The sequence below is a fragment of the Hippoglossus stenolepis genome, chromosome 24 (assembly GCF_022539355.2).
Source record: "Hippoglossus stenolepis isolate QCI-W04-F060 chromosome 24, HSTE1.2, whole genome shotgun sequence".
Classification (NCBI taxonomy): Eukaryota; Metazoa; Chordata; class Actinopteri; order Pleuronectiformes; family Pleuronectidae; genus Hippoglossus; species Hippoglossus stenolepis.
In genome coordinates this window covers 2,302,854-2,322,222 of record NC_061506.1, presented here as the reverse complement: position 1 = coordinate 2,322,222, position 19,369 = coordinate 2,302,854, and the positions used below count along the sequence as shown (strand labels likewise).

The following is a 19,369-nucleotide window of genomic DNA, read 5'->3' as shown; positions in this document are numbered from 1 at the left end:
GAAACTGTCCATCAGGAAAAGGCCATGACTGATGTATGCAGATGAATCAGAGTTTATATTGTTGAGTCTGGCTGCTGGTGAAGTGTGAGGAGTGTGTAGAGTTAGCTCACGTCTCTAAAGATAGATCCCACTTGTGGAGGAGCGTCTAACATCTAATTTAAGCAGGAGAGCAGCTCTGCCACTTCCCTGAAGCTGATAAATGAAGCAAAGCTCAACTATATTCGTGTTTTAGTGGAATTTGAACATTTTCAGGAAGCTTGGGACTAGTTAAAAAAAGGAAACCTCTGAGTTATTCATATTTTATCCTCCTTAAAAACATAAACACCTCCTTTCTCTCCTCTTTATTTTTTAAAAGTGATATTACATTAATAATATTGTTGCTTTGGTTCAACTCCTTCGACTAATGAGCGGATTTACACACACGTCTGTTTGCTTGGGTTTTCATACAGTCCCTTAATTTGAAGTTAATGCATAAAGTATATTCATTCTAATAATACATAATATAATAATCACATATTAGTTTGGATCCCATTTATTACAAATAGTTGATCTATTGACCACGTGAAAAAAACAACACAATATGAATTCATCCAGTCAGTACAGCTTGGTTCAGTTCACAGGATGTGTTGGCCAGTAGAGGGCAGTGTGTGTGTGTGTGTGTGTGTGTGTGTGTGTGTGTGTGTGTGTGTGTGTGTGTGTGTGTGTGTGTGTGTGTGTGTGTGTGTAGACATGTAGAGGAGGAAACAAGTGAAACGATGTAAACACGAAAAACAAAACATTCAAATGCACAAAATGATCCCAAAGAGCGTCAGTAACTTACAGTAAGTATATTGTATTGATTTACGTGATGAGAGGCTCAGTCTCAGCCGTGTCTAATTGGTTCTTGTGATTCACGCTTGAGCAGCGACCGATCCGACAGTGACGAGTAAAGAAACGGTTTGTTGATTGATAGATTGATGCACTGTGTGTGATCCCTGGAGATTTGGAAACACACTGATCATCTGTATTCCTGAGAAAAGAGCGATGGAGTTTCTCCTGCAGTATTTGCTAATATTAAACAATAAAAACAATGGAGGTATCTATCAAACGAAGCGTCGCTTCATCGGATCTGACAGGAGGACACGACAGGAACGATTACGTGGTGGTGATATGGAACATCAGTGATGCAAGAACTTTACATAACCCAGCGAGAAAGGCTGGTTTTAGCTGCTCCTCCGTGAGGTATCTACAGCAGACGCTTCCTCTCAGCCGCCTGGAAGACACAAACACAAGAAACAACTCTAAAGCTGAGAGGAGGAAATGAAGAGGTGATGTCAGACCTGCTGGCGGACACGGTAGGTGTGAATGACATAATGAAAATATGGCGGGGATGAGTCACGAGAGCGTACCGGTGGATCTGGGGATCACGCACGTCCTCTTGCACTCCTCCTCCGTGTCGAAGCGGTTCTTGTTGCCGTTGCAGCCTCCGTACCAGAACTGGGCGCAGGCGTTGGCTTGCTTGTCGTAGTACCAGCGGATGTTATAATCCCGACACGTGCCCTGGTCCAGAGCCAGGCCACAGCGGGGGTCCAAGGGGACGGTCTCTGCAGGAGGACGATGGGGAAACAAATGAAAAAAACGTCCAAATAGTGGCGCTGCTAAGTTGTTCTCTTTTGAGGCTACACCTGTTCCCTGACAGCGCTCTGAGGAAGGAGCACATTCTATCAAATCATCCACACGGCATCAGAAATAATTGGCCTCGCTGCTCCTCACCTACGTGACCTCATTACAGAGCCTGTCAATCACGAAGCACTCATCACAAACCTGGAGGCAGAAGATTCACACTCCTTCACTGGGGCTGCTGCAGGAAGCTCCTCCACGTTTGAAGGAATGAAGGTGTTCATCCCAACACACCTTCACTTTAGCGTGTTCAGATTTTGACTAATCATGGAAGGATCGTGCATCTCAAGGGTTAAAATAAGTTTCTTTCCATGGATCTTCACTGTCGACACTTGTCACTGGGATGTTAACTCCTCATGATATCATTTCTTTTTCCATCTCTAATCAGAGGCAACGACCTCAGACCCGAACTTGTGTGGACATCTTCCAGAGTTTGGACATTTTTCAAGAGTCTGGCAGGACAAGTTTCAGAAAATGTCAGACTCAGATCTTCGCACAGCCCCCTGTAACATTTCAAGAAAATGTCCTGACCTCCGTGCAGGTGCAGTAATGAAACACAAATTCTTTTACTGATTTAATTAAATCCCTGAGGTTCGAGTGGTTTTGTGTCTGTAGCCTCGGAAGCTTCTGCATCATTTGGCAACAGCTTCACTCGTTCATTTTCTTTAATTGATGGTGTTTCTCTTGACTGATGAAACTCTCTGTTGTGGCTGGAATGGATTTGTAAGTGTTTCATGTCGGAGCGTGTTTCAGGTCGGCTGTTAAAAAGAAAACAAGTATAGAAGTATGATAGAGTTTCTGTACCTTTGGGGAGCGCCGGCCTTGGGGCAGATACAGATCCACCTGAGGATGATGTGGTTACGTTTGTAGAAGACGACGATGATGAAGATGATCCTCGCCTCCTGGTGGAGTCCCCTCCGGAAGGATCTATTGTTTCACGGTTAAATGTGTCCCCACGCTCTGTTCCCCTGTTTGTTGTTTCAGTGTGCACATGCTGCCCTCTTCCTCCTCCTCCTCCTCCTCCGCCCTGAAACAAGACAACACTGTGAAACTCTTTGTCCCTTTTAACAGATATAATATTAAATGAATGTACATTCTTATCTTCCGTACATGTGCTGTGCTGGATCCTTTAATGCCGTGTCGTGTGCTGTCCACTCCGCCTCCATGGCTGTGGCTGCCGGTGCCAGTCTGTCGGCCGCTCGCTGCTCCCTCCTCGGTCACAGGCCGGTTTCCATAGCCGCCGTTGGCGAACTTCCCATTAATGCCATTCCTGTTGCCGTTGTAGCCGTTGTTTCCATAGCCGTTGTAGCCGTTCGTTATTCTGTTGTATATCAGGGCTCCGTTCTCGTCCTCACAGAACCGGCTGACCAGCTTGGATTCCAGAGCTGAGACACACAGACACAGAGAGAGGTCAGAGGTCAAAGCTGCAGGATTCCTGTGGGGTCTCTGAATGGGACTTTCCCATTAGCCTCAAATACACTTTATGTTTAGTCGGCCTGTCACTTTTTATACAGTCATTTGAACAAGGGGGGGTGTGGTAATGATAAACACCGACTGTAGAGAAGTCGTCTCACCTGGCAGAGTGTTGAAGTCGTCGATGGGGAACATGTGCTCGGCGTCCGGGTCAGACGCGATCAGGTTCAGCTCTCTGAGGAACTCGGCCTGTGTTGGGTCTGTGGTGTTCACTATCCCCAGAGCAAACATCTCAATATTGGCGGCGTGTGCTTCTCGAACCGCGATATCCAGCTTGACCGGCTCCCGTTTGTCCGTCTGGCCGTCAGTAATCACAATGGCCACTTTGCTGACTCCCGCACGCGAACTGTAGAAGGCTTCCTGTGTGGCCTTACGAATGGCCGTGCCCGTGTTTGTGCCCTCTCCCATGTACGGGATGGTTCCGATGGCCTGCTTGATGTCCTGTTTGGAGACGTAGCGAGCCAGGTTGAACATCAGCTTCGCCTCCAGGCTGTACAGCACCAGGCCGATCCTGGTGGCGTTGCGTCCCACCGTGACCCGGTCGACTAGCGCGCTCACAAAGTTCTTGATGATCTCAAAGTTCTCTGGGCCCACGCTCTCTGAGCTGTCGATGACGAACACCAGCTCCATGGGCCTCTCCTTACACTTGATCCCACATCCTGGAACCACACAATGAGATCATGAGTGAAATGTCACTTTGACAAGGTTCAGCCTGTGGAATCTGATCCAGTGATCCACAGATAACATGAGACAGCGGCTCAGTCAATGAACAGTGCAGAAGACGCCTTACCACAGATCTCTTTGATCATTCGGATGATGTCCTCTCTCTGAAACCAACACAGCAACATGCTATGAGCACATTGATAAACATGAAAATGAATGAAAATGTGTATGAACATATGAGAAGACTCACGGTGAGTCCAGCTTCACCTTTGATACCAGATCGGCCCTAGAAACAGATATTTAAAAAAGAAACAAGAGCAATCTTCCAACATTTCTCAATTTAACAGACAGGTATTTGCTCAAACGAGTGATAACGAGTGTCAGAACATTATTCTCTTACATTTGAACCTGTTTCTGCTGCTCACAAAGCAGCTCACAGTCAATCTACAGATAAAAGCATCACTCACTGTTTGCCCCGGGGTTCCAGGATCTCCCATATCACCTCCGATTCCCTTCAACCCTCTCTCCCCGGCCGAGCCACGGTCCCCCTGCGTGGCGACATGTCAGTGATCAGAGATGAATCCGTACACACAACCCCACGTTCAAAAGTCTAAAACTCACTTTAGCTCCAGGAAAGCCCTCTCCAGGCAGCCCCCTCGGCCCGGTCACGCCCTGGGGCCCGTGTTCCCCCTGAATCAAACACAGTTCAACTATATCAGGGACAGAAACACAGAGATACAGCAGAATGCTAATATATCTAATGACTGACAGCAATATGAGAAAATGAGACTCTGATAAACTCCATTATTATTCATTGATTATTATAAACAAACCTTTGGCCCTTGAACTCCTTGTCCATGTGGCCCCATTGGCCCCGATGGCCCAGGTCGCCCAGGGTTACCCTGCAAGGAAACACGAGTTTAACTGTACAGCACCACAAACACTGACATGAACAGGATTTGAAAATAAATAAAATGAAAGAGAATATGAATAAATATCCTTCTGCCTTGATTTAAAAGACGTTTTTTCAGATTCATTATGTGGATGAAACCTGGCTGGTGCTCCTCCATGGTTTGGTTTCCGACTCAGGGGCCCATGAGCAAACCTGCCCCAGGCGACGTGAGAGGTGTGGACAGATGTAAAATAAATCTTTGAAAAGCCTTTTCTAGAGAATATCATTTACGAGGTGATGATTACCCCTCGTGTATAATACTGAGTCATTTCTGACACCACCGTTTTCTCAGCTTTTTTCATTTTGCCTCATATTACGTCATCAGTTGAGTCCTCAATTAAATCCTGCCTGCTGCTGCCCGGCTGTGACAGGGCTCGGTCCTGCAGAGACGCTGGTCTGAAGCCTGCAGGGAATGTGGATGTGATATCTGTGGACATATGGGCGCTGAGAGTCGCCTCGTTTCGACCCGTTAGGCCAAGTGCTTCTCATCAGACACATATGTCTGTGGAGATTCTCACTCTGCACCGATGTGTCAGAGTGCTGCGGGAAAATCATGATAAATACCCGGAGCGAATGCAGTGGCAGCCTTTGAATATAAGGCCCCTGTGGTGGGCATGTTCAAACAGCAGATGAAGAACCGTTTTTCACTCTGACTGCAGCTAAAACACATTTCTGCAGAGAGTATGACTCAATCACGACCATCTGCTCGCGTGTCAGATGAAATGACTGAAGGCTTCCCTGTGAATATTGTCTTTGTGTTTGCAGAAACAGAATATACTGTTTTTCACGAGTTACAAACATAAATGAAAAGTCGAAACTGAAATCATTTTAGACACAAGAAAAATCTGTATCAAGTACCAGAGGTCCTTGGAGTCCTTCGCCCGGAGGTCCTGGTAAACCAGGCAGCCCCCGGAAACCAATATCCCCCTGCAAAGAGGAAGGAACACAGAAGATATATCACCACCTCCACGCGGCACAATCCATCAGCCAAATGAACTCCTATAAATCTGGTTTCCTTTAATTACTTTCCTCTAACAAATGACCAAACCTTTCATAGGAGCTTTCTAATTGATCTTACAGTATCTGACATTTGGTTTGGCTCAGGTTCCAGTTGGAACACACTGGATTCTACTTTTGGCCTCACATGAAACACAATGAAAATGAAAAGCATCACTTTCTGCCACCACCATGCTCCGAACTAAGACGTCACCTTTGGTCCCGGGACGCCCACTCCTTCTTGGCCAGGTTCTCCTGTGAGTCCAGGCAGACCAGGAGGGCCCTAAAGAACACAGGACACGACGTTAGAACACAGCCATCAGAGTATTCATCTAAATATGTCGAGATTTAGGAGTGGACAGTGAGTGACTGGATCGCTTCCTCACTGTGGGGCCGGGGTAGCCGTCTCCTTTGGGACCAAATGGACCTGCAGGGCCTGAATCTCCACGGTCCCCCTGCAGCACACAGACACAGAGGAGTCCATCATTTGACAACAAAACAAACACAAAGACATTGTGACAAGTACAAGTGCTGTTTTTGCCATTTTGTGTGCGTCAGCGTAATTAACGAAAAATAGAAACACAGGATGTAACTTCACGTTTACGATCCTTTTTGATCCTTTTTGTCATCGTCTCTGTTCTCGTGGGAAATGAACTCAGGGGTGAAAATTGCACACATGTGCTGCTAGACCTGCCGCTCATTACGTTTCACTGGATAATAGATTTTCCAAACACAGGCTATGACAACATGCTTGGACTTGTTGGTTGAAAATGAAAACTTCAAGTGTGTGTTTTCATTGTTGTTTATAATGAGCTTCACCTTCGGACCAGGAAGTCCATAGCCATTTTCCCCAACCGGACCAGCAGGACCATTGGGGCCGAGATCCCCCTGGAACACAGTTTACATTTATTCATCACAAGGAAGAGCCAAATTAAGTGAAATGGTAAATGAACATTCACCCATTCACACGCGTTCATTTTAATTATCCTGCAATTACACACTGTAATGGATGGAAATTGTTGCTAATGCCATTAAATACAACAGTTCCATATGAATTTAAACTGTTTCAAGAAATAAACAATGAACATGCCAACTCTTAGAAATATGAAATGTGCATGTAACAGGGAGCCTGTTTCCTAAAGTCCCTGGAGACGCTCCGATCGTAGTCACCTTGGGTCCAACAACGAAACGTCCTTGTGGACCAGGAGGACCCCCCCTGCCTTGTGTTCCTGGTTCTCCCTGAGGAAGAAGGATGGAAGTCAAGTTGTTAAACTTATTAACTGAACCATTTATATTCCAACAGACACAGAACAGGGTCTCAGTGGCATCTCACCTTTGGTCCTGAGGGTCCAGCGATGCCAGGTGGACCCGTCAAACCTCTTATTCCTCTTTGGCCTTGGTCACCCTTAAAAGATGGAACACAATCAGTGCTCTGTCAGCAGTGGCTTCACTTATCCTGCATAGAGCAGCAAAGGTTTCCTGCAAGACGAGCAAAACAGTGTGCAGGGAATGTCCCTTGTGTATTTTGTACCTTTTCCCCCTGAGTGCCGATCCCAGTTGCCCCCTCTAGGCCCCTGAGACCTGAAGCTCCTGGCTCCCCCTGACGACAGAAACACACGTATGCATTCACTGGACTGACTTGAGTTCACTTATACAGGCTTCATATTGGAGGTAACAACGTCCAAACTACTTTCTGTCCAGGGGCCCCGTCCTCTCCTGGCAGCCCGGGCAGACCCGACGTCCCTGTCGATCCCGGCTCACCCTGGGGACACATTTGTGGATACGTTGACATTTTTAGGTCTAAAAAAAGTATCGACGATTGTTGCTGATGCTAAATTTAGCCACAGTGCTTTGACCGACCTTAGCTCCTGGGTCTCCAGACCCTCTCTCCCCTGGAGCGCCAACTTCGCCTGGCAACCCTTGGTCTCCCTGTTCAGAAGACAAAATACTTATTATATATTTCACAATGGGCTCAGGGGAGTGGTGACAATTTCCAGGAGCCCCTGAAACAGTATTATTTAATGTGTGTACACACCTTGGATCCAGGCATGCCCTCTCCTTGTGGGCCCCTGCCTCCTAGTGGCCCCCTTGGTCCTTCTACCCCCTGGAAGGATAAACAGATGAAGTGATGAATAAAATATTATTTCTAATAAAAGAAAAAAGCATCTATTGAAAGAATCCATATGAAAATCGTTACAGTTTTTAGCGACCAAAAGAGTTCTGCTTCATATAAGCTGCAGTGAAGTGAAAAGTCCAATAGGTTGAAGGAGTTTAGTAATAACGAGCAGCAGGAGCCACTTTATGAGGAAAGTACTTGCCTTCTCACCCTGTATGCCCAGGCCCGGAAGTCCGCGGGGTCCTGGAAGACCTGGAGATCCAAAATCCCCCTTTAGATAAAAGAATAGATAATAATAACAACTGCACGTTAATGTTGAAAGCTTGACAGAGAATGGTACTCACATTCCAGTGATTTACTGCGTGTGGAAAGCACCTGTTTCCTTTGCCAACATCCTGTGCGTTTCCTTATGGCTCAGTAATGAATATGTGCTGTTTATTGCACAGCATGAGTACTTTCACGCAGTAAAATCTTTATATACACATAACTCAATTTGCGTGTTTCAATACTTGCATCTGTCACAAGCAGCAGCGACATTGTAAATGCATTTTGCTAACGCACAGAAAAAAACGTGGTTTGTCATTACCACGTGAAAACATTGCAATTATCCCGATGAACTTCCACTCGCAGCTACGATAAAACTGTCATCACAACACTATTTTAACAGACCCATATTTTCTCTGGGAGACGGATTCATTCACTTCTCAATGTTCACGTCATCTTCCAGTGACTTTAGATGAATGACGAAACTTAAAAACTCATTTTTAACTCTCCCAGTCAAGTCCCTGTCAGCTGGAAGATTCCCAGATGTCTACAAAGATCTGAGCGATGGAGAGAATACAGCTGCAGACTGCCACTGCAAACGTTCCCACATTCATCAGTACACACCAGGAAGCCTCACTCCTCCTACACCACCCGAGCTCGAACCTTGATTCATCACCTGTAGATTGTGACCTCCTATATAACACAGAGCTGAAAGCGTTCGTTGGTGATTCTGCCAAATGTTTGGCCTTCTTTCAGCGAGGCGTCTTTTTCACAGCCACTCTGTTCTACCTTGTCTCCTTTAATTCCAGCGCCCGGCTGTCCTCTGGGCCCTCGTGGCCCGTCCAGGCCTCGCTCTCCCTGTGAAGACACAGAAAGGTTTCACCAATTGGAAGAGAAGAAAATCAGAAGATACTGAATTTAAGAATGTAATCACAGTCACAGCATCACTGGAGAAAGGTGAGGAATCAGCAACAATCAGTATTAGGACTTCGGTGCAAAGCGTGTTCACGGATGAGGAAGTTTAATTCACATTACGCAGCAAACAGCAATAAGGTTTGGTCCACGTCCCATGCACTAACACGGAGGAGGCTGCCACCAGATGTCAATGGGGATGTTTAGGCTTCACTTTTGGGAAACTGTCATCGTTATTTACAGTCTCTGGTTTGAACTCGGTCTCGCTGTAGGTGTGTGGTTGTTACGTGTGTGTAACTGGGCCAAAAGCCTGAAGCATATTTATATCTGCATGATAGTTTTTGTACAGAGGGAGAACAAGTAGCGGGGGTGTTCTCAGTGCTTTATTGACTAATTCATGAATTCATAATAAAGAGAATAATTATTAAAATATGATTCCAGGCAAAGTTTCACACTGCATCTGTCTTCAAGTGTCTGGAGAGGATCCACAGAATAGAAAACATAAAAAGCAGGTATGGAAATACAGCGAGGAATTAGATCAGTTGACAGTAAGTAGAATAAAAAATGCAGAGACGTCTCATGTCCCTGAAGAAAATCCCCCCGTCTTCTGAGGTCACACAAGGACGACAGAAATTCAGCGTCAGACACAGGAGTTTGTTTCTTCTCTTCACAAACTATAGATGTATTGTGCTCACTCTGTGATGCCTCACTTTGGCTCACACACCCAGGTGCTAATGATGTGGAAACAAGGATAATACTGCTGACGAGCTCCTGTTAGTCCGGAGCTTGTCGACACACGTCATGCGAGGAACGCTGCTTTGGAGCAAGAACGCCATCTGCGGTCAGATTTCCTGCTGAGGGAAAAAACGAGCACCCCCGAGGCCAATCTTTAACAGGGGGAGGGGGGGGATGCACCTCCGCCTGTTCAAGGGTGAAAACGAGCTGTTACCATCCCCACGAGGAAAGTCGAGAAATGATAAATTGGATGACGGCCTGGAGCGAGTGGAGAGAATAAGGATGGAACCTGAATTCAAGTTACTGCGTCTATCTGTTGATACTGTCAGAAAGCCAGCAAGTGATTAGGTTCCTCATGACCTAAAGGAATTCCACCGACTTAATCACACTTCATTTACCGTCTGCGTTGATCAAACAACACAAGGGTTTTGTCTGATTTACAGATGATGCTGATAAAAACCTACAAAGTAATCTGTCTTCGCTCTGTGACGCCACCCACAAAGAAGTTATAGATTTAATTAATTTCATTATTAATTGATGTAACTGTGTGATAACCCACATGAATGTTTGTTTCAGAACCTCTTCACGAAAACAAATGACACTTTGATGGGGAAGGATTGTGTCCTAATTGCAGAATGGAAACTGCACTTGTGTTTCCAGTCTCATCTCTGGACCCTCTGCCCATGTGCACCTGTGTGTGTGTGTGTGTGTGTGTGTGTGTGTGTACATCCTGAGAAGACACAGACGCACAAACTCATTCTTTCCTCTCTTTCTGAGTCACTCCCTCTCTGTCATGTCTCGAGGTGTCCTGGCTCTTTTCCTGCATTGTTGCCACATCCACTCAGCGCTGGTCTGTGCTCGTGTCCTCTACTGGGGACGATCAATGGACCAGGTCACCCCATGAGGTAATGGGAGCCGTGCTGCACTGCTCTATGTGAATTTATGAAACCTTGTCAGCCGATGTAACCGTACACGTTGTCCATTTCCTTTCATGACGACCTTGCAATCTGGAGCCCAGATGAGGCCTTTGAGCAGGTCAGTGGGTTGGTGGGTGAAGTGAGAATGTAATGCATGAAAATGGGGTCAAGGGGGCTCAAAGGTTTTAGTGCATGAGCATGAGGCATAAAAGACATGAACCCTAACTCACCTTTGGGCCAGGGAGACCTTCTCCCAGTGATCCTCTCTCACCTTGGACTCCCTGTTGCCCTTGAGGTCCCTGATTTAAAACAAAAGATATATAAATCAATAATGGGGAACATAGAAAAACTAACTAGCTTCACCCAGTGCAGCACAACAACAACACTGCTCCAGTGTCTTCTACACGGAAGACGAGGACGTTGCCTGGCACCTGCAGCATTACCCTCAGTCTCCCTGCTCATCTTACTCACCGGTGGTCCCAACTCGCCGAGCCCTGGAGGACCGGGGAGCCCTAGTGGCCCCTGGAAACCAACATCACCCTGTGGAGCAGAGAGAATGAGAGGGTTGCACAACCGTGTGTGAGGTGGATTATTATGTTTTCATGACATAATTTTCCAAAACAAAAAGGGTGGCAGAGTTCACCTTGGATCCCGGAAGGCCGATCCCAGTTTCCCCTTGGATTCCAGGTGGCCCAAGAAGTCCCCTTTCCCCCTATAAAGACAGGCAGGGACAGACGTGGGCAAGTACACACACAGAGACGCATGGAGAGCAGCAGTAGCTGTGTTCATCTGATTCTTGGCTTCATTTTGATATAGGTGACAACATTAGAATTGCCCCGGTTCTTCTACTTTCCTCCGCTCCACACTTACATAAACTACTGTTCCTTCCTGTAATTTTCAGCTATTTTTAAAGGTGGTTGGAAACGTAATATAGGTCCTTTTCATTCCTTCAAGGCTTTATTGTTAAAAAATGCAATTATTTCCAGAGAAGCTATAAATCACAGCAGCAGTCGGGCACTTTAAGACACGCAGAGAGGGCGTGGAATTGTTCGTAGGTGCATACCGACACGTTTTTTCTCTTTCCCTTGCCCTTTCAGGCAGGTTGGGACAATGTTTAAAGCCAGACATTAGTCTGCCATTCAAGTGATATAGGATGACAGCCAGACAATCAACGTGAACATTCTTCCAAAATAATTAAGGAGGGAACACTTGGTGGGGAGTGTGCGCTCATGGCGGAATTGGCAGCTATAAGACGGGAGAAGGGGCTGAAAACGTAGGGCCAGACAAATAGGCTGACAGGGTAATAACAGATGAGGTACTTCAGAAAGGTTTCAAAATGTTTCACTGGGGATGGATCATAACTCACAAGTATGTGTTTAAATATATGGTCAAGCAATTAGTTTGTAGGGCTACTTAACATTTGTGATATTATTTATGTGATAGATCGACTCATTTTAAATGTCGACTTCGTGAGTAATGTTATTGTGAGAAAAACTCTCCAGAGCAGAGAGAACACTTTAATGTGTCACAGGTATTTTTTACCACTTTAATTCCACACTTTTAATTCGTCACCTCTCTCAGGTGCCAGTGGTTTTCATTATCTTTGAGATTTTTACTTTTTTTCCACACAGCTATAAAAGAGACTTAATTCAACCCAGACTGGAAAAGAGTTGCATCCAACAAAAACCCAATATCCTTCAGATATGCATCTGGTTTGGAGGTTGGAGGTCGGCTTTCATCAACGGACTTGGACAGGAGAAGGGGAAACACACGTAGGAAACTCTGACTCACTATCTTTTGTACGCACCTCATACATATTCAACACTGACTTCAAAAGCATCAAACAGAGGAATACTTACTTTTTTACCCATCACTCCTTCAGGTCCGATATCACCATGTGGACCAGGCAAACCCTGAAGTGTAAACAAGTGTTACACGCAGAGCAAGTATTTGAAATGAAACTGGCACAAATGATGCTGTGCCCCCCCACAGCGGCTGTACAATCACAGCTTCCTAACCACAGCAGGTCTGTCAATCAGTCAAACATGTCTTTGCAGGCTGCAGCCGTGTTTATTGTAGTATTACGGCCACTTAAAGGGAAAAACATCTGCCAAAGTCTGCTTGTGCCAGCTGCCATTTCAGTTGTGAAAATCGATGAATCACTCACGCATTGTTTAAAAAAAGTTCAGTAACTGAATCTTATTGTGAACTGTTTATGTGCCCTGCTAGAATGGAAAGCCTGACAGGTGTCAAATGTCAGTCAACGGGAATTGATGCTAAATGGAAGGTAGATTTCACCTGAGGACCACGGTTTCCTCTCGGGCCAACATTTCCTTCAGGACCCTGGAAAGGAGAAGAAATTAAATTGAGTCCATGTTGATCACAAACAACACTTTCATCTTTAAGTGGTTCTCTTAGGGTTTGGTGATAATGTGATCAACACAGATATAGATTGAAATGGTATGGAGGATTAACTTTAGTCATAAAACAATATTTCACTTCATAAATAAATGTTATCACCTTATAATGTCTTATTGTGTATTTATTTATTATGAAATAAAACTCAAGTCAACATAAAACAGGGTTAAAGGGTCACGTACTCTGTCTCCTTTAATTCCAGGTGTCCCACACTCCCCTCTCTCCCCCTGTAAGAGAACAAAAACACGTTATAAATATAGTTTCATACTTTCTAATTACCAGTTTACACCAGCGTGCAATTTCCAACTGGTTATCTTGGAGTAATGAGTTTTAATATCCCAGGAAGGATCTGGTTAGCCAAGACTAACATAGGATTCATGTAATACAGATCTTGAGGGTTAAATTCCTTCAAAGGGAAAGAACCTAGAGATACTTGTAGTTCATTATAAACAGATGTAAGAAGGAGAACAAGCTGCTGTGATGATTGTGTGTTTAATCTCTATCATAGCATCTGGAAAACATAATAATTCTTCATTTTCTCTCCCAGCTTCAGCGTGGGAACTCTACACTTTGACAAATCCTCAGCAGATATCGAGAGAATGTACAGTAGAGTCCATACGATACCTGCTCTCCTTTGTATCCTGATTTCCCCTGTGAGTACAAAACAGTCGTGTTAAGTCAGGAGGAGACAAGCAGCAACCAAAACACAGACCACATGAGACCTGTCTGTGGAACATGATTTTTTAATTTGTATTATTCTGCACTTGACAACTTATCAACCGCTCGATCTCACCTCTGTTCCTTCACGACCTGGAAGTCCACTGAGACCACCCTCACCCTAAGAAAAACAGGGATTCTAGTTTAATCAGGAAATATATTATATATCTGGCAGCAGATTTGAATTATGCAGTTTGATTTAACAATAACTGGTGGTTAATGAGCAGGCATCACCTTCTGTCCTTTTGAACCATTACTTCCGTCTTCTCCAGGACGGCCCTTCTTCCCCTGTGAGGAGAAGGATTGAAGTTATGAAACATTAAGAAGCACATCCGACTGATGCTTTGGGGAATTTGTACCTTCTTCAGTTTAGTTGGGTAAATAAAACAGCTCACGTAGATAACCTTGATAATATGAGCCTCAAATACAACCTCAGTCCAATAAGCCTCCTCGGTTTCAGTCAGTTTTGACTCCACGCGGTGAGGAGTCGAACATAAGCCGTTGCCATGGAGAAGGAGCCAGTGGAAGGTGCAAACCGGAGCGGCAGCGGATTCACAATGTCTTTGAACAGTGTGATGCTAAAATGCAACTTACAGCCTGGTTCTGAGATGCAAGACAGTGAATATATCCCAAAATGTCAAACTACTCTTTTCAGTAAGCTCAGCTGCTTCGTGCTCGGCAGTGAAAGAGCTCCTCTTGTTCCCCATGCATCATGAAAACAATATATCTGACGTCCATCTTGGATAAAGGCCACAGAGTCTGGGAGCCCGAGCAGCCGTCTGGCTCTTCTCTGTTTTCATGCATGTGTGGTGTGGACTGTGAATGTTCTCATCTTTCAAGTAAGCCCCTCTCTGCATGTCTGTCTGCATCCGCTGCTTCCGTCACTGCTGCCCCTGATGGGAAACAGCTTTTGTTCAGAGCATTAGGTTCACGGGGGTAATTACTCGCCTCTCATCCAGCGAAAATACATCAAAGCTAAACCGCTACGTCTAATTGTGCTCGAGCTTCTCAGTCACGACAAGGCATTGGCAGGCGAAGAAAGTCATGCATGTAACTTCTTCTTCTTCTGCATGCGTCCTCACACAATCCCCAGTGGGTTGTCTCATGATTCTGCTGATTGCCCATGTAAATCCTGTGTGTGTTAAGGCCTGCTCTCACTGAACTGTTCCAGGAATGTGAGGCATTTGCTTTACTTTCATTGCTGCAGGGAAGTGAAACGATATTTACAATTCAACTGCTGAATTTGAATTGAATCGCTTATTTTTTACTCATTCAGTCATTCATCATTTATCAATAATCATTTATTTTAAAATGGAGAATAATCCAGTAACTAAAGTGCTCTGTTGTCACTGTGTGTAGTTGATGTGTCAGCTAACTGGCTCAATGTGGTATCAGCTGAACTTCCTGTCTTATGAGGCAGGGGACGATTTATAACTTCCTCTAACTTATCTCTTTCCTGTTTACCAGTGAACATATGAATTCTGGGTAAGACAAATACTTACAGGAGGGCCGCCGGGGCCCCTCTCTCCCTTGTCGCACGCACACGTGCTCAGGGCCAGGGGACACTTCAAAACACAGGTGAGAGTCAGACAGGCCTCACAGAGACACAAATCCAGATATGTGCGGAGAGACAGCAGTCTTGAGACTTACCCCTTCATCTGCCAGCGCCGTCTGTAGAGCAAGAGACACAACAACGTCAAGCTCCATATTGTTGATGAACAGAAACATGACGTGAGCCCATCTTTTATTGTGATGTGAAAGTTACACGATTTGGAATAGAGCTGCTAAACATACACCCAATCAAACTTGTTCACTGCGACGCTAAATCAAATGGCCTTGTGCGAATGGACGGGGATCCTGCACTAACTCTTGTAGCAGACGGATCTCGCCGGAGCCCTGGTTTTTACCCCGGTGGTTGCTTTCCTCTTCAAAGCGGACCACATTCTTTACACAAGGGGGAATGTTCCACTGAGACTAAATACAAACCACATGCAATGTTCAGTAAAATAGCCTGAGCATCCTGGGGTGTCTGAAGACAACAGACAGTCTGTCCATTCCTGGAGGATGGAGAAACGCAGTCGAGGGCTACGACCGAAGATAAAAGACAGCTTCCTCGTCTCAGGGACGGAGACTCGTGCTTATGACATACAGATGCTGCCTGTACAAAGGAATGATGAACGTCTGAGTGAAGCTGCCGCGGCTGGGGTCCTGCATGCCAGCACAGTGCAGTCTGTCTGCTGCAGTGGTGGTTTTCTATTAAGTTTTCCCTTATCACGTAGGTTTGTACCACCTGTGTCAACATGAAGCCTGACTTTCAACTTGCTGCCCACACAGTGTAGCGTGCATACATGTTCTCCTTGGATTCATGTACTTAATGCACCCAATTTTCACACACAAGAGTTTAAATTCAAAGCATGTGTTGTGTGCTCGGTTGTGTGTGCAGCACATGTTCGAGTTGTCTTGGGGGAAATTTATTACCAGTAGAGAGGAAGAATTGAAAATAACAATTACATTAGTCTTCGTCACTCTCTGTGTGCGGCTGAAGAAGAATTTCATATCTTTACATTCGATTCTTGTGTTGATTTGGGTGATGAGAGCTTCACTAACCCTTTGGCCCAGTGGGGTGCATGGAGAGGTCAAAGAATCATTTGACAGATATCTGTCTCCATAATAACGTTTTGGAAGCTTCCTGTCATAAATTTCTATCCTCAGGTAAAAAGCAATTATCAAACATACATGGAATTCCTCTGCCGAACAAATGTAGACACATTAATGCGAGAAAAATGATTATACAGAATTCATGTCTGAACATGTGACGTTCACCAAAAAATGTATATTTATCGCTGTCATCTACCTTCAATGAAAATGTATTTAGAGAGTACATCTAGAACACCAAACTTTGTCGGGCATCCAAGACACAACTGCCACTACCTCTACTCTTACATGCAATTTGACACCAAAGTTTGTTTTTACTCACGATCTCCTTAATGACTTTCTCCACGATGCCGCTGTCCTGCAGGTTGTGAAGGTAGCGGGAGGCGGGGGAGCTAGCAACCAGCCGCAGCTGAGCTATGTTGGCTGCCTCATTGGCTTCGGGTGTGATGCCTATGGTGAAGAAACGCACGCCCTGGTTCTTGGCATCAGCCACAGCTGAAAATATGTCTGGATTCCTGGGGTTTGAGACGCCGTCGAAGAGCAGGATGGCCACCTTGATGCTGCTGACGTCCGACTCCTCCAGGTAGATGCGGGTGAGGTTGGTGATAGCGTAGGTCGTGTAGGTGCCATGACCGATGTACGCAATTGGAGCGAGTCGGGCCTTGAAGTCCTCGATTCCTCTCCACTGTTTAAAGGTCTGCTCTATGATAACATGGCTGCTGTACTGAAGGAGCGCCGCACGGGACGTGAGGCTGCGGCCGGTCTGCAGCCGGAGGCCCTGCAGTCGGTTCATCACCTCCAAGGCGAAGTCCTTCTCCTGGGCATGGTTGTCCTTGGCGCTCTCTGAGCTGTCAATCAGGAAGGCTAACTCCAATCCGCAGTTCTCATCATTGAGCGCTTGAGAGGAAAGAGGAGTTGCACATTTGTGATCACTTAAACCTTCTGGCATGAGACTGGTTTCCATCCACACATCTGACTAACTGATGAGTTCACTGCACACAATCTTCTGTTGCTAAACTGATATAATAGGAAACCATTACTCTCATATCCAGCGAAACACAAAGACCCAACTCATAGCATCATAGCCAAACATATGTTCTCAGTCAGGGGGACATTTTCTCTGCAGAGGAGCTAAAGGTGATTTACTGACCACTTAGGCTTTCATGAATGTGACATATCATTTTGAAGTGGGAATAAAAGTAACTGAACTTGCTGCAGCAACCTTCAGTAATGGAAGGAGGTTGCAGATCTAATATAGGCTGAGGATAAATCACATTAATCTTCACGGAAATATGTCCCAGGGAGAATGTGCCTGGGGAAACAGGATTCTGAGCGAGTGTAACATTTGGGTAGCAGAGCGCTGAGCAGTCACACAGGAGATGAATGGTTCTGAGAAGCCTGAGAGATACGATCAGTCCACGTGCATCTTTCAGTCCTTGTTGAGTTTCATGTTCTACTTATTCACCTTTTTTACACAGATTGAAATTCTGCACTTTTTCTAAATAACAACACAACAACTTTAAGGTTCTGCAGAGAATCATATGTTAAAAATAGAGTATTTCAGACTTACTTTTGGATTTTTCTGGTATGGAGTTGGATGGATATAGTTTGTTCTTTTTCTTGATGGTCACCACCTCTTCTTCATAGTCTTCATCATAGTCCTGTGCCCAAAGACCCTGAAGTCCCCCCAGCATCAGGAGCCAGAGCAGTGAGGGGACCATGATTCCCCTAAGAGATAAAGAAAAGACAGAGATGGATTAAAAAAAATACCCAGACAAGTCCTCACATTTTATTACCCTCTGCAAAACCTGCACCTACTCAGAGAACAAGCTTTAACAAGCTTGCGTATTGGAGACTCAGGCATGCATAACTCACAATGTTGCTGACTTAGGTCTCCAATGTGATCAGCTCTGAACAGCTCTCCTGGCTGTGAAGGGATTCAGACAGAAAGTGCAAACAGGCAGGCGAGGCTCTTCATTCAAAGTTAGTTTGCTTCCATGTGCCGAGCGTCAAAGTCATCGAGAGTGTGAGGTCAAGGGAAGAGGCTGCTCAGTGGAGGAGGCAGCAGCAGCAGAGCGGAGTCAGAGGTTTGGGCTGGATCCTGGTTCTCATAAGTGGAGCCATTCTGCGCTCGCAGTAAACGAAAGGAAGGCCAGCCCTTTTTAAAGATCACTCCCATTTTGGGGCAGAGTGTGGGAGAAATCACTTGAGAAGACAGAGCCCTCAACACACACACACACACACACACACACACACACACACTCAAAACCTTTGTTGGGCACTTTATCACCATATTGCATATTTACAGTTTGTATTGAGATCAGATTCATACAGATCATCATCCAGATCTGCACCAAATTTCACCTGTTCATAGATATTATTGTTTGAATTGTCGAAAAATGTTAAAGAAAGTGAAAAGAAATCCCGCACCTGCATAATCCTGCAAACAGCCAGACAAATGGCAATGAACGCATTCCTCCGTACGTAGAGGAGGTCATAAAATCTATCTGAACTGTGTTCTTCTGGACACAGATAAAACAGCTCCAACAATTTCCTCATGAACAGCAGCCAGGCACACCAGCGAGTCGCTGCCAGAATCCTGCAGAGACCAAAACCCTGGTTTCACTGATTGACACAGGCTGGAACCTGAGAGAGTCACAGCAACTACACCTGAAATTATTCTTATATTTCTGTGCAAATATAAATGAAATAAACAAGATGTGTTCACTCATTTGGGATCCACTCAGTGTGAGCTCAATCAGCTGGTAGCACCTGCAAGGATTCAAGAGATCAGGTGGAAAGGAAGTGAGCAGAGCCTTTTCCTTCCTTGTGTTGTTCTGTGGTTTTTGAATATAAGGCCGAGTCCGGCTCGTTCCCCTGCTTTCCTTTACA

General features: G+C 45.3%; 1 protein-coding gene across 1 annotated transcript; it reads right to left on the bottom strand.

The window, feature by feature from the left end:
- Positions 1-328: 328 nt before the first annotated feature.
- On the bottom strand, positions 329-18,677 carry LOC118103205 (collagen alpha-1(XXVIII) chain). The gene is made up of 36 exons (XM_047339044.1): positions 18,353-18,677; positions 18,048-18,205; positions 16,800-17,374; positions 15,473-15,493; positions 15,325-15,387; positions 14,057-14,110; positions 13,899-13,943; positions 13,730-13,756; positions 13,288-13,332; positions 12,986-13,030; positions 12,547-12,600; positions 11,331-11,399; positions 11,159-11,227; positions 10,918-10,986; positions 8,913-8,981; positions 8,062-8,130; positions 7,779-7,847; positions 7,604-7,672; positions 7,434-7,505; positions 7,275-7,343; positions 7,077-7,148; positions 6,914-6,982; positions 6,563-6,631; positions 6,130-6,198; positions 5,958-6,026; positions 5,606-5,674; positions 4,629-4,697; positions 4,417-4,485; positions 4,263-4,343; positions 4,046-4,081; positions 3,923-3,959; positions 3,234-3,791; positions 2,770-3,044; positions 2,464-2,710; positions 1,389-1,583; positions 329-1,252 (listed from the first exon to the last, which is right to left on the bottom strand). Exons 2-36 carry the CDS (start codon positions 18,196-18,198, stop codon positions 1,245-1,247), a joined length of 3,696 nt encoding a protein of 1,231 aa, XP_047195000.1. The 5' UTR covers positions 18,199-18,205; positions 18,353-18,677; the 3' UTR covers positions 329-1,244.
- Positions 18,678-19,369: the final 692 nt, after the last annotated feature.